The sequence below is a fragment of the Lampetra planeri genome, chromosome 4 (genome assembly GCF_965212315.1).
Source record: "Lampetra planeri chromosome 4, kcLamPlan1.2.h2, whole genome shotgun sequence".
Lineage (NCBI taxonomy): Eukaryota > Metazoa > Chordata > Hyperoartia > Petromyzontiformes > Petromyzontidae > Lampetra > Lampetra planeri.
In genome coordinates, this window is record NC_136110.1 from 7,609,947 (window position 1) to 7,626,138 (window position 16,192).

Sequence of the window (16,192 nt, forward strand, 5' to 3'; positions counted from 1 at the left end):
TTTCTTAACGGTCGATATAATGGGCGCCCAGGTGGCGAGATGTTAACTACCTCGCCTGGTAAACGGAGGTCGTGGGTTCGATCTCGACCCTGACACCTGCATATCTGGATTTTGCATGTCTCTCTTTTCCACGTCATAAGCCACTTTGTTGAGCCATTATTTGTGGCCAGGTCGTTTTTGAAAAAGAGCTATATAGCTCAGTGGGCCTTACCTGGTAAAATAACAATTGTTCATAGTTTAAATATCTCAAGCTTTTGCATGTGTTCTCATCCATGTGCGTCTCTTTCTGGCTCTCAGTATCTCCCAAACACTCATCTCTCTATGCATGTTTGTTATTCAGCTTTTATTTAATTTATTTTGTCATTTCCCATGTCTAGATCATGTCAGAGCACGATAAATGTGCAGATTAAAACTATTTTTTTGGAGCCACATTGCATTTCATTGTCAAGTTCGGATTTTCAAAACTGCCCCAACCTGCTCTCATTTGCCTCTGTATCATATAATGTTTTGATCTGTTTTCAATAATTTCCATAGGAATAAATATTCTAGATCTATACAACGGAAGATATATATTGCAGGGATGCAACTAGAAAATACATACCTCGGACAATTGCTGAAGGTAAATTAACAACCGAAAAATCCTATACGGGACAGATACATACATTTAATAAGAGATAAATTGTTCCAAAAAACATATTCCAAACACACACCAAGTTTCGCTATCGTACGAACATTCCTTCATAGTCACAGTGAAACCGTTTCCCTCCCACCCCCCCCCTCCCACGGCCGTATGTCTTGACACTTATAACCTCTCCTTGGACCATTAAACAGTTAAAATGTTTGTACACTGTAGCACAAAATGATATTGTCAAGTCGATTATTATGGAACTGCAGCCATAACGACGAAAGGTGTTAACAGCACCGTGTCTCAGAGTTCGAGTGTCAACGTAGATCCGTTCTCAACGGCCAGCGTGTTGTGATACGCTCGGTTTAAAAATATTCATTAAAAGGGCGATAACCCCGGGTTCACGACGCTCGCTACGACGAAGCTCTTGGTGCGGTGCGGCGTCCTCGTTGAGTCCGGACGATAGCTCTGACTGATTGTCATCGTGGCACGTGATATGACGGCGACGACGGGATTAGGCCTATTAGGCTCTAACCCCTATAACGAGACGGGAATGGCATGGCGAAATGTTCAATGCACTCCCGGCCCAGTGACCCGGGTTCGAAAAACATCTGTACCGCCATCGCCCACGAAATAATATGGGCCATCGCTACAAAAACACTCAGGGTAATACAATATCCAACGGCGTTATTATCCAGAAAAGCGAGTTCTCCGAGCAGTTTTGTTCGTGTGAAAATTAGCTGCAGTACTGTACTTTGTGTAATACTGAAATTACCGGCTGTTAGACTGTAGCTAAAAGGTCAGCCCGCTGTGGCATTTACGTCAAGTGCTTAAGTAGCTCGTAAAGATTGCGATGTGCTACCATGCAATCAGCTGTTAGGCATCTTATGTCTCTCACCCTTTGTCAATCCAATTCTGAAAGAAGCCATCACCCCCCACACTTGTTATTATAGGAATTTATTTGAATATACTTCACCAACCTACTCAGTACTAGCCGGTGAAAGGGGAACCCGGGACAGCGTCAGATATCACTCGCCACCTATGCAAGGCGGGACCAGGAATCGAACTCGGGTCAGCATTTGTAACGTAGCGCACCGACCACTATGCCAAGGTTCCACCCCAGCTGTTAACATGCTGGTTATAATTCAACAGGTTGGCGAAATTCAATCTAGATGATAACAGCTCTGAACTTTTGACAAGCTTCACTAGTTTAGTGACCCACAGTGACACCAGCACTCAAAAGTCAAAAGTACAATTTGTCATGAAGTCTGCGTAAACCAGTTTGTTTTACATCAGGCGGGAGAAGACAGCAGCAGTAATGAGTCACATCCCACCTGCACACCCAAGTGCAGAATTGTGCAAGTGAGGATGAAGAGAGCAAAGTTAGAGTGTGCACAACATCCTGAATGAAAAATCTGACAAGAGCTACGCCCACATATATATGAAGTGCTTGTACAAACGTAGACCTCTCAAAGCCACCGGCGGACCCCTGACCAACCCTCGAACCGATCCACCGATCCTCTGAATGTTCCTCGGATTCCACCCTTAGATGTACTGACCCTCGGGAGTTCCTGCATGCAAGCCGCATCAGACCACCGCACGATAGACGCAACCATCTCCGAGACTGACGGAGAATTAAGAATGGCTCGCAGTGCAACTGTGGTCACCAATCTCAAACCGTGGACCGCATAGTAACGCCACTGCACGCTCCGATCATTGACCGTCAGGGTTTCAGATTTCACCAGGTCACTCGCGAAGCCGTCCAAGCACTGGCTCACTCACCGTCACGACCATATATACGTTACCGAACAACTCTCCCGCCATACGAAAGAAAGAATAAGATTGTGTTGGTCTGTCAGTCTGTTGAATGTATCTTTATTAGCGGAACTTTTTATTACCTTATCCAAAAATATTTCTGACGAATGCATTCAAAATCGAGATTCAGTGACGAGTGCATTTGCTTGATTAAAAATTATTTTTTAAGTTCGAAAGAAAACTTGTGTTAAAGACAGCGATCGTATCAACAGAGGGTAACTCTGACAATGCTTCATAATGGCCACTGCGGTTTAACCCGCTGCAGTTCCCGTCACTGTAATCGCTCGGCGACGGAAAACTAAACCTCGCCGATGTCTTGCAAGCGGCGGTCGATCGCCGTGCGCTCGGCGAGCGCTGCACGCGAGGCATGTGGATGCTGACGCGCGGTGTCGTCCAACACGAGGATCGTCGCAACTTTGCGGAGATAAATGTAAAAAGTGCGAATGCAGCATTCGACAACGTCAATCCGATGTTTAGGTTAGGTGTGGATAATAAAGCCATTGGCGTAACTTACCGCAACGCGCCACGAAATCGCATCATGCAAATACACGAGGCGCGCATATTAAGGTCACGCCGTGAAATCCCCCGATACGCTTTTTTGTTAAACGCTGTGTCATTTGTTCGTTAATTAAGCAAGTAAATTGAGGATTTACGTAATGAGCACAATTGCGTAATGGGAGAGCTTTGAATACATTTTCATACCGTGTATCGCTAACTGAATTATAAAACCTGCCAGCGATTATAGACATTTGGTTGTGTGATAGGCAAAGAAAAATATTTGCTACACTACAAATTTGATGTACAGAGCACCTAAATGTATCTATTTGATTCTTAAAACTGAAGGATATTCCTCAATCGTTATAAAAAAAACATGATGTAGTTTTTGGTTAAGTTACTAAAATAAGTTTTACTCTTCTCGTATTTTCTACATATAAAATAAAAACATTTTTCACAGCAATGCTTTAAATAATACAAAAGACAAATTCCCCGTATAGCCTTTAACAGACTGTGAGGGCAAGTGCTGTTAGCGAGCAGCTATGAACGCCGGAACGGTACACAAGGGGATGGGTGGCCAGCACCACGCTCGACCGCCTTTGTCTCCCCAGTAGCGATGCTTACAAAACGCACCAGGTACTCATTTTAGGCTGCGTTTACCTAGCGGAGAGGCCTAAGACCGGTTCAGATAATTGCCACTGGTGTTTGCCGTGAGTGTGAGTCCAACTCAGGTCACTGGCTTTGTAGCACAGTGCCCTAACCTCTACACTATCACTCCCCACTTTATATATATACACACACAAAGAACACAGTGGGGCATCTACTTCTCAGCATGAAATGGTGATAAATTGTGCGCAGGAATGCTGGTCATGAACTCTGTGAAGTCCACGTGAATGTAATCAAGTGGAATATCAGCGAGGAATGTTTTGTCTTTCGTTGCTGCTTTACTTTTATCTCGTCACAGAGACAATGGCGATGCGAGAGCAGACAAAGCCGCAGGTGCGTGGGTATCACCGGGGCTGCGCGTTTATACCGTGCGCCGCGCAAAAAGGAAAAAAAGCAAAGTCCGTAACCAGGGAACGTCGGGTTTAAACCGCTGTGAACTTGACACTGCGGCACGGAACTAAAACCTGCGTGCGTTTTTCAAGCACTAAACAAAAACACGAGCTTGGGTTTAAAAGAGCAAAGCGGGGGGGGGGGGGGGGCATGAAAGGCGACGCAACAGGTGTACGAATCCATGCCTAACGAATGTCCGCCCCAACCCCCGCCGTCTCCGTTTCCCCGACCCTTCTATCGCCTTTTCCCACCGACGTTATCGCCCGCGAAGAATTGTTCCCCCGTGTCACGCAGAGGCCAGACCTATTTACGTCTTGCTTGCTTGCCTGCCTGCCTGCCTGCCCGCCCGCCTGCATACCACAAAGTTCGTTTTACCCACAGTTTGACCCCAAAGTGCGGTGTGCTCGCCCTGTTGATGCTCCGCATCTCGTGCCCTCTGCTCACTTATTCGCGCCCGCGTTCAGGCCGGGGCGGCACTCGCGACAACGCTCGTAAAGCTGCCCGGGTAAATTCTGGCGTTCTGTATTTATCGAGTCTCGCGTGTGTGTGTGTGCGCGGTTCACTTGTCGGAGCGTGTGGGCGTGTGGGTGTGTGTGTGGGCGCACGTGTGTGTAGGGATTTGTTGGGTGTGTGCGTGCGTGCATTTCTGCACGTTCAACTGGAAATTTATTAATTAATGACGTATTGTTACATATTATAAACCCGTCATTAAAACAGCACCTTGCAATATAGGGAATGGCATTTAAATAAACATAAAAACATTAAATAACCTTTCATAATTGTATTCATGCACTGCATCAGCGGGCAGCCGTGGTGCAGTGGTTTGCGCACTTGGCTAAAGACCCAGACGATATGACGACCAAAGTTCGATGCCCAGCCATGGCAAACATCGCTGGCAAGCGATAATCGAACCAGTCTTGGTAACCGCCTTCTCTAACCCGCACTGACCGGCATGAAGGATCGGCAAACTATTTTCGCAACCTCTACGGCATGGGGAGGCCATCATCTAGCAGTGGCTTTATAACGGGCAGTAAATTACAATTTATGATTTATCTTTGCACTGCTTTATGCAGTTTGGCAGTGTTTTCAAATGTGTTCAACAGGGACAGAACAGTATAGCCTACATATCTGTCGTACTGCATATCAACCTCAGTGGTATTTAATGCCTTGGACGGTGACAAGGCCTTAGCGGTAATGCATTTGCCACTTGTTGCAGAGGCTCATGGTTTGGAAAAAGCGAGTACCCTGGTTAATACTGAAGTAGAAGATTAGTGCTGGATACAGTCACATTTGCAATTGCGAATTGTAACCTTGATCCTGAGTTGTGTAACGATAGTTCAATGTGAATGTGCCCTTTTATTGAGGGACAACTGCTGTGTGGTGTTATTTTAGTGTGGCCTGGGACTGTTTTGTTGTTGTTTTTGCGGCCTTTCCCAAGGTTGATAAAGCGGACATATATGAACGATTTATTATTTATTTACTTATATTTCGTTAAATTTTGATTTAAAGCTTTCGTGACTGCAGGGATTCATCTTCTTGGTTCTTTCGGTAAAGTCACGTAGAAGGGAAGTAATAAAATAAAAAAATAATAATAAAACATAATAAAATGAAATAATTCTCACTATTTAATTTTATTATGTTTTATTGTTATTATTTTATTACTTCCCTTCTACGTGACTTTACCGAAAGAACCAAGAAGATATATTTCGTTACTTGCTTATCATTTTCTCTATTTTGCACTTTCATCCTTTTTTGGTTTTGTTTACTGTTGCAACTTGCTGACCCCGTCCATATAGGACACCGGTGAAAAATAGCCTCATAGCCTATCGGATTCCTCAAGTCTAAATGAAGATTCCGAATCTGCATACCGCAGGTGTAATGACTGTGATAATACTACGTGCCATCTGCTACACAGTGGACGTTAAAGATCTCCTGCCATTGTCCGCAAGAGAATGCCAAGCAGGGTACAAAATTGCCAAATTCTAAGCTTACCCAAAAATTACACAATTGGGATTATACGTAGTAATTATCGCCCCCCTAACGCCAGACGAATGCCCCTGGTCACTGCGTATAGTGCATGCATAGGTGACCACTATGCATAAAACAGGCTGCTTCATGCTACATTATAGGCAGCAGAGGTCAATGCAGCAAAATCTATTTTTGTACAATTTTCCCACATCTATGCTCCCCACCTCCACTAACCCGCACTGGTCAGCACGGTGAAGTATGGTCAAACAACTCCCACGACTCCCGTTGCAGCGTGGGCCAAGCAGTGTACATGCATGCAACAATCTCAAAGGCCAATGCAGATCAAATGTAAACATTTCACGCAATCGACCTCAAGTGAAAAGTTACGCCGACATTAAAATGTGACGCTGCATTGCAGCCCTGCACTTCTGTTGAAGATCGCAACCAAATGAATCGAGGCGTAAAACATGTTACGTGCAAGCCCAACAACAAATTAGTTGTGCTATACTGTGGCGCCCTCTGCTGAACAAGAAAGCCTTGAAAGTGCACGCTCCTGCTCCGAAAGGAGTCCATGTTCTAACGCTCCTGCTGGCTCACACCCCCATGGTGCAAATTCAGCAATTAAGCGTGAGCTCGTGGCGATTTAACCAACACGGTCTTGTGGTATTATCGCCCACTCGGCAACAGCAGTAGCAGCAACGGCGCACAATGACCACGCAAAGCTTCACCACGATACAAAATATATCTGGATTATAATCCAGATAAAAATCTGGATTATAATCCTAGATATGAAGCTTTCGTGACTGCAAGGATTCATATTCTTAGGTTTTTTTCGGTAAAGTCACGTAGGTAAAAAATGAAAATTACTAAAAGTAAAAAAAATCACGACGTTTCGGAGGCAACACAAGCTTCCGTCTTCAGGTGGAACCGTCACAGCACGATAGCTGTATTTTACTTTGATTAATTTTAATTTTTTACCTACGTGACTTCACCGAAAAAACCTAAGAATATGGATTATAATCCAATAATTAATGGAGATGACTGGAGATGACTTTCAAACAGCCTGCCCAGAAGTCACCCTGTTCGTTTTTGTTGTTGGTGCTAAGCAAAAATATCTCCTCCTCCTCCGCAGCAGCAGCTCAGAAAAGCTGCATGCCCCCACAAAAATCGCAGCGGCCAGTTCCAAGAGGTGCAGCTGTTTGACCTTTTGCAATGGAATCACCAGTAGGTGGACGTCATGCTACACACACACACACATGTCGAACTGCCGAGCCCGGACTCCCACCTCCTCGCGTAGGTAACAGGAGCGCAAGCAGAGAGCCCTTTCACATCTGGATACGCATCACTGGAGCGTTCAACAGGCTGCGGCTGAGCCGGTTGTGTCTGGATACAAAAACCGGAGCAGAATACGGTGCTGAATTTTCACATGCCGGTTGCTTCTCTCCGCACCCAAAACTTGCGCGACACGGGGTCTTAGTCCCCCTGGTCATACGAGGCACCTAAAGCCACTTCCAGTCCTCTGAGGGTGGTCGTACGTCTTCTTGTGTTCGATCCCTCCTTCGGTAGCCATTCCATCACCATCACCAGTACGTTATAGCATTGGTTTAATAGGCTTACAGCTTGCTGATGATGAGAGTCGGTCCAGGGTGTTTCCTTGCTGAAAACTGAATTCTTTAGCGATCGACACAGATGCCTGTCCATCTATTAAGTGTTTATTTGATTAAATATTTGAAATTCACCCCAATTCATGTCGATGCATAACCTATGGCCTAACCCGGCAACTTTTTGACATTTTACATGCCCTCAAAGCGAGGCCAGGAGCCGCATGGAGGCAAATTGCAACTGTTTTTGTTTGATGTGTGTGCAAGCCACTCCCCACTGTGGGTGGTACATACGCGGCATTAACGCGTGTTCAGGCGTATGTGCATCGTGCATGCACGGACAGGTATGTATCACGCATGCGAGCATGTGATGACTATGTGGTATATACGTGAAATGAACGTGTGTGGTGTGTAATCAACGTGGCATGAATGTGTGCAGGTGCGTGTGCATTACGTATGACGCGCATGTGTGTGGTATAAGGGGAGCAGTGGTATAGTGATTTGCACTACAAACTCGGCGACCCGAGTTCAATTCCTGCTCATGCCAAATACCACTGATAATTATTTAACCAGGCCTTGGCCTCCGTTCAGTCGACCAAGCCTCAAATGAGTATCTGGTACAATTGCTGCGTATGTGCAGTGTGTGCACGCGTGTACATGCACGTGCTGCCGCCCTGCCCACGTGCCTGCTTCATGGCCATCTGGCCGATCTTGTCCGAGTGCTTGCGGATGCTCTCCAGGAAGTCGTTGAGGTCGGACATGGAGACGTCGCGAATCTCCTGGCGCAGTCGAGGCAGCGTGTCGAGCATGAGGCGCGAGAAGCGGTACTGGGACACGAGTGGCAGGTACTCCTGCTCCAGCACGTCCAGCATCTTCAGCGCCGGGTAGTACCTGCGCACACGTGCAGAACCCGCGACTTTTGCTCACTGCACTTCACTCGGAGGTTGTTGTTGTTTTTTACACGTAAACTTTCGCAACCAATATTACACATAATATTTAAGAGCAATGCAGTAAGACTTCTTCACAATTCTGGATAATTTCCTGACGAGACTGGTTGTAATGAATCACCAGCGAAACGTCGTACTCCAATTGTAAATATGGTGGGTTTACTCTCTAACACCACCTGACATAGACAATTAGTAATGTTTGTCACGTAAACAAAACACGCCAATTCGCTAGCACACCGGTGTGTGGGAGAGTAAATTGTAAACGTTGTGGGTTTACTCACCAACACACCGGTGTGCTAAACTAGTAACTAATTGATAATTGTTTTTTTACCCTTCTATCTGGCAACAAAACTGACATCTTTTTTACAATGAGTCATGTTTGCATAGACCACAATACCTGTAGTCATAATGCAAACAAAAAACATAACTCTGATAATGTATGCGCTGTCCTTGAAGTTGATTGGTCCACACCCGAGACAGCTTTCCTTAGAGCCTAGTCTCACATGGGTTGGACCAGATGACGCCAAAAAGTGTCAGTTTTGTTGCCAGATATAAGGGTAAAAAAACCAATTATCCTATTTTTTACTGGCAAATGAGGTTCCAATGGTAGTAACTAATTGTCACGTTTTTTGTTTACGTGGCAAAGCTGACTAATTGGCTGTGTCGGGTGGTGGTGGGTTTAAGGACAAGTTTATATTTTACGCGATTCAACTCAAAAACAACTTAATGCGTAGTTTTCAATTTCACTAATTTTATCATGTTCATACTATCGGCGGCGTGTAATGTATCGAAGCATTTCATTCGGAACTCTCACGGAGCAGGTGCATCACCCTGTGTTGTAGAGAATTATCTGCAGGAGGCCGTACCACAGAACTGCTTCTAAAATCTCTTCAAGTGACTTCGTATCAACAGCCCCTGCTCAGCATTGCACATTTTCCCCAATTCTAAGATGAATATACACTTTCAAAGTAACACAGCTACGTGCAAATTCAGACGGTGACCCGCACAAAGTGTCCCTGTTTCAATTAATGGCGCAAATCCCTTTTGACAGGTCATACTCAAGAGTCAAGGAAATTGACTATGCAGGTTTAGAAGCTACAACCCTAAAATTGAAGACAAAACATAATGTGAACCCCACTTGCTCCACAGACGTTCAATTACTCATGCAGCCCACGGCTGCTTTGCCAAGTCCACCATAAAGTGCTTTAACTTGGTGCATTGCAATAAGCCCAACCAGCTTTTACTAAAGTCTGTATTCCTGTATCCCCCGCCAACACAAATGCATTCTGCTCTTAAGTCACTGCAAAACCCGCATGCCAGATAACATTGCAACGATGACTCAAGGCATATGGTGATACCTTTTACATTACTTCAACAAACCCTGTTGACATTAAAATTAAAAACTTCAGCTAAAATTGCACAAGTAAATTCAAGAGGGAAGACGCGTATGAATTCGTCTTGCTTAATATGTTTACTTTGAGCGTTGTATAACTTTTCGCTGCATTTTGCATCACACATTATTTAAGTTGACAAAGTTTGGTATTTTTCTTCGGTAACCTGGTGATCTAAAATGTTTGCCACCACACGAAGACGAAATTCTATTGGTACAGGACCCAGTTCTCGACTGACCTGGCCAGAAACACAATAACCCCTCCTCAAACCCATTTCCAGCTCTTAATTTCTTCATGGTGTTTTTTTTTTATTAATCAAGAGCCCCGGACAAAGCGCGAGCGATGGGGAGAGGGGAGTACAGACATTCCGTGGACAATTAGTCCAAGGACAGGTGCACACGGGGCAGGGAACAGGGAAGGTGGCTGGACTCACTGCACTACTCGTCTAAGGGCACCGTTTGGGAAAGTGGTATTTTCAGGGTGGGGAAAAAAGATGAAGGAAGGGGGGGGGATTGCAGCCCTTAAACTGCTTCGTAGGAGGAGCAGGGGCACAGCGATGAGCAAGAAGCACTATGAACCTGGTCACCGAGTTCGATTCCCGGCCGTGGCTAACGTGAGTGGAGAGTGAATTCTGGACCGGTCCTGGGTCAGTCTCTTCACCGACCCACACTGAGCAGCGTGGATAGATGCGGATCAAACAACCCCCCATAACTGACGTGACACTGTGAGGCCTTCATCCAGAAGTGGGCTGCCAAAGGCACGTAAGTTATTGTGATTAATTACTTTTGAAGTAGTAACCACAGTTATTGAATTGACTTACCTTTTTGCTTTCATTTGCTCTTTAAGCTTGCTGTACATTTCCAAAACTGAAAATAAATATAAAGGGCATTAAACGTCTATTACGGTGGTGAAAAAAATCAACAATTCTAAGAAAAAGAATGACAAAAATCGATAATAAACTTCAGTTTTATGAAGACGGATTGTAAAGAGGCATCTTTTGACACAAATGTGATCGCATTAAATAAAAAAACAAAGTGCTCGGCAAAGGCAAATACAACGAACAAATAAAACACACGAGCCAGTGGTCATAGCAGCTTTAAGCTAATATGCTCTAACTTTCAACAAACAAAGAGTGAACTTCAGCTGACCCACTAAAAGCTTGTTTTCTGTCACGACGAACAGGCAACAACAAGCTTGTCACTGGTGAAGATGCCATGGCGCAGCTTATTTACTGTTGGTCTATTTACCGGCCACAAGGTCAGTGCATTTCCTGTCCATCAAGCAGCAGTTCCATTCGCCAAATTTTCTAAGACCTCGATGCTATGTTTAAATGAGTCATATTTTAAAAAAACTTTTTTTAAACACGCTTTTATGAAATGTACTAGTAATGGAAGAACTCCACGACTCCAGGAAGTGGCCCCGAAGCTTGCCATAACGTCAATTACAGCCAACGTCAGTTTACCGTGGCCAATTAGACCCAAGCCGAAACATAACAAAAAAAAAGATTGTTTAAAATGTTTTATTTTTTATGATAGAATATAGTATTGTCATGATTATGACATAAGTATACCAAATTTAGCATTCTCAGGAAGAACGTAATCAACCAGGTAGGGTGTTGACTGTTATATTATCCGACTCTCTGTTGTATTACATTACATTTCTAAGTATACTAGATTTGTGTTTCTATTTCATTTATACCTGATGATGATTGCTTGTGTTGCAATCGAAACGTCGTATGCTAGTATTTAATTTATTATTTTATCTTTATACGTGACTTTACCGAAAGCTCCAAATTAAGTTTTTATAAGTATACCAAGTTTGGAGTCGATACCACATTGGGAAGTGGGTTAAAATTTTGTTACAAGATTTGAGGATACAACAACGCCAACAACAACAACAGACAGAGTGAGTTAAATGAAAGCGTGTGAAAATAATGGGTCATCCACTACATTGGATGGAATGAAAATTGTCACGTAAAAATGTTACCGCCCATCATAAAACACGGCCATACAAGGTGTAATGTCAGTACTTTGGAAACTAGAGAATTCTGAAACTCTCAATCATGCTAGGTTGCGGGGGGGGGGGTGCGTGAAATGGTGGTACACCACGTGGATTCTTGAATGCATGTGTGTGGAACTTTTGTCAGTCGCTCATATAACTAGCCTTGCTCCAGGTACTCAGGTTTCATCCAACATGCCAAATGCTCATGAATGAAAGTGGCCAAACAACCCAAAATCAGAACATGAAGTCTTTATCAGTATTATTAATAGTATACATTTTATTAAAATAACAGATTAATAAGTTATTTTAATTAAATTCATGGGTGTTTTTTGAATGGCACTTATTTCATTTAAAATATTTAATCGTTATACTAATGACTGCTGCTGCACAGCAGCACCTATTTAACAACGTAGCTGACTAAATCAATCGTCATCTTAAGCATAAAATTATTCTTTGTTTTATAACTATAAAACCTTCCCTCCTTGAATACCAACTGGCCAGCACGTAAGCAATGCCTAACCTACCACCACTAAAACAACCAAAGACCTCACTTTAATCGATACCTACTTGAGCAGAGCAAACAGCTGGCAAAAGTAAACGAAAAAGCCCGTCAAGTCACTCAAATTAATCAGCCACTCTCTCCCATCCCAGGCCCTAATTGCAAAGCAAACTTACAGAGCAACGTCCAAAAAAAAAAAACTCCCTTCTGTTTTTTTTCGATCGATATCCCTGGCGGCAGTGGCGCAGCAGGAGCAACAACGCGGCTCATTCAACGCCTTATCGCTGCGGCCGCCCATTAAAGGGTGCCGTTACCTTGATTCTTGACCTTCCATCGGCAGCCAGTGGTTTACGCTCAAGATAGCCCAGCAACACCACAGGTGTGCCCCCCCCTCCCCGCTCACCGGGCAGGCAGAGGTTGAGTTTGTCGACCGTGGTGGCGATGTTCCGCTGCTGGACTCGACACCGCGTCAGCTCCTCCATCTCTGTCACGAGCTGCGGGGGTCACATCCCCATTGCACGTGGCAGCCTCACGGTGGGCAGGAACACCACTACTTTACGGGCTCGGCGCTAGCTTTCTGTCCACGTGTGCATGCGTGTGTAAGGGGCATCACTTTCCTACCTAAGCGGCCATAGACTGTAATGTCCATGGGGTGACAATGAAAACCAGAATTTTAATATTCACAGCTGGAATGAAGTCAAGTAAAGTGTAAAACCAATTTAGCTACGATGGGGTTTGTTCTACTGCAATAATTGGTGATTGAGATGAGATCATCAACTCGCTACACTTGAGAACAGGTTTAATCACAGGCAACCGGCAACATTCAAACCCAGAATCTCAGTGGTGCCAGCTCAAGACACTGACCTCTGAGCCACCCGGTGACCTCCCATTGGCATATTTTTTTTTACTGTATTTTCACGTAAAAATGTTTTAAAATCCATGGCCCAAAATGTCACTTTAAAACAAATAATGTCAGCTCCAATAACAATGTTGGCAAGCTAATTCAAGCTAATTCAAGTGCGCATTCTTTCTTTTCAACGTATAAATAACTTGTATTAGAAAAACAGCATTTAAGTGTCACTTTAGAGGGTTCACAAAGTCAATGGGTCTACGAGAAACAGGATCGTTTACGTCTCTAAAACTAAAGAAAAAGTGTGTTAATGACCGTGTATAATGCAAGGAAGTTGATAAATCCTTATCCTACCTCCTTTCCAGCTTCCTGCAGTTGTTTATTGGTGGCAACGACTTGACACTGCAAGGAAATCGGAATGTAAAACAATCTACCCATATTTCCCTTTCATTTCCAAGTGACCTTTTACAACAGGCAACATAATTTTAGCAGAGAGCACATGGTTTACACAATGAGACCCAGAATCAATCACAGAAGACTGCATAAAAATAGCTGCGTGCAAAAACAAGCTTATTTAAAGATGCATACATCAGGCATGAAACGACGCCCATTCATCAACTACATTTGATCCTTACGCTCACGGAACATGTATCGAATTGTGGGTGCGATAATAGATTACTTACGATTCACCCAAATTATATGGAAACGGTGAACTAATTTAAGACGATAGAAACATCCATTCGTCCACGAGTCCAGACCAGATGTTTCACTCGCCCATACCACCTGAAGTGGTATCACTTTAGCGGTTGCAATTTTTCGACGTGGCCAAAAACAGTTAATTATATGATAACCATTTGAAATTAGTGGATTATCATCTAATTAACGATTATTAGGCGTATAAATAAATAAGCATTACAAATGTTTGGTTACCCTATGTGGTACCAAATCTGCTGTAGTCCATGGACGACATCGTCGTACTATACGCCTTCACCAACCCGCACTGACCAGCATGGCGTTGAGTGGGGTCAAACAGCAGCGTGGGGAGGTCGTCATCAAGCAGTGGATTGACAAAAGGGCACTAAATAAACATGCGCATATAGCTGCATGTGACGTGTATTAAACACTGCTAAGACTAACCCGTGTAGTGACATGTGCTTAACAAAAAGATGACCGGTGAACATGATTAGTGGGTCAGTGGCAATTCAGCCCTCCCAATGATTGTACGAATTGTTTGTCTACAGCACGAGCCAAAAAGACCCCCCATAGCCTTAACAGACTGTTAGGGCAAGTGACGTTAGCGAGCACCTATGAAGGCTGGCACAGCACACAAATGGGTAGGTGGCCAGCATCATGCCCAGCCGCCTTGGTCTCCCTAGTGGCAATGTTTACGCACAGCACCAGGTACTAATTTGAGGCCGAGTCGACCCAGGAGAGGCCCAGGACCAGTTCAAATATTCTCCACTTGTTATTGGTCGTGCGCAGGAAACGAACTCGGGTCACCGGGTTTGTAGCGCAACACACACATGACGCGCGCACACACACACACACGTTACGCGCACACAGATTACGCGCACACTCGAAGGCAGTGCTGGCGCCAGCGACCGGGTTGGCGCGGTCGTGAGCCGTGGTTGGCGAAGAGCCGGGACTCACCTTCACCTTCCCGGCCTCGCTGCGCACTTTGAGCAGTTCCGTGATGGAGTCGACGAAGCCTTGGTAGTGGAAGTTGCACATCTTCTCGATCTCGCGGTCATGGCTCTTGATCCGAGCCTCGAGCTTCTCCAGGAAGCGCTGGTGCTCCGCGCCATCGTACACCGACCTGTGAGACACAGTGCCATATTTATAAGAAACGAATTATAGTCACGTTTACAGGGCCCGAGGTCAATCACCTGCGTCTGAACACGTAGTTGCTTTGTTGGTCTGTGTTGGCTGGTACAAAAGGATGTGGAGCTGATTGGACTCGCAAATAGACGACAGGTACCAGCGGTGTCAAGATCGGCCTCTTTGGAGGAGGCTCGCAAGAGACGCTACTGGGCAGTTGGAGGCAGTCGCCCTCCACCAACGATAGAGGGCGGAGGAGCGACGCTCACAACAACGAGCTGAGTGCCGGGCAGCTAAAATGCAGCAATTCGGCACAGTAGGAAGCACAGTTGGTGCATCTGCCAGTCATCTCACACAGTCAATCCATAACACCTGGGTCTGTCCCATGACCTCCTGCCAGCGAGCTTTCACCACTTCCCGTGGCCTCAAAGTACACCTAGCATGGCACAAGCGCCATGGTGACGACACCGTCACTTCATGTAGAATGGCGGTTATTATTGGCTGGTGTTTAGGTGCTGTAGTCAACATTTCAATTTTCTATGGCTCTCGTTTTGTATTTTACAAATTATCTTTAACCAAAGTTTCATTCAGCATGCACATCAAGTAATTTAATTCACGCACTGCAGGGGGCAGCACCTGTTTGCCGAGGCGAATGCAAACTGTTAACTGGTCATGGCTCACGTTGAAATTATTTGAAAAAGTGTTCGTGATTTGTCACAAAAGAAATGACATCAAATTTCGATTTAAAGCTTTCGTGACTGCAGGGATTCATATTCTTGGTTCTTTCTTATTTCCCTTCTACGTGACTTTACCGAAAGAACCAAGAATGACATAAAAGGCAACGTAATTAACAAAAGAGTTTTTTTTTTCCCCCAAGTCCATTAAGAGTGTGCTATCGGTGTCATCACACAAGATGAAGAATGAATCCATTCGGATTGCTTGCAGAGCAGTGAAATGTTCAACGTTCGAGAAAAACCCATGGAAGATGATACCACAGATCTACTTCTGAAATCCCTTCGGGTGAGCTCTGTTATACACGGCAGAGGGCAGCAATTCCCTAGAGCTGCAATGCAGTCAAATCAAGTGTCGAACTATGCTTCATAAAATAGATGTATTGTGCCTTCAT

General features: G+C 44.7%; 1 protein-coding gene across 2 annotated transcripts in view; it reads right to left on the bottom strand.

Moving 5' to 3' along the window:
• LOC144717644 (exocyst complex component 6B-like) overlaps positions 1-16,192 on the bottom strand; it is a 151,711-nt gene that overhangs the window by 118,770 nt on the left and 16,749 nt on the right. For both annotated transcript variants that reach the window (XR_013585129.1, XM_078593168.1), the window contains exons 2-6: positions 14,899-15,064; positions 13,603-13,650; positions 12,802-12,892; positions 10,719-10,764; positions 8,247-8,451 (exon numbers count right to left, since the gene is read on the bottom strand). Coding sequence is in view for 1 of the 2 variants with exons in the window: in XM_078593168.1 (XP_078449294.1) it covers positions 8,247-8,451; positions 10,719-10,764; positions 12,802-12,892; positions 13,603-13,650; positions 14,899-15,064 (556 nt within the window). In the remaining variant the exon portion in view is untranslated. The remainder of the gene's footprint in view (positions 1-8,246; positions 8,452-10,718; positions 10,765-12,801; positions 12,893-13,602; positions 13,651-14,898; positions 15,065-16,192) is intronic.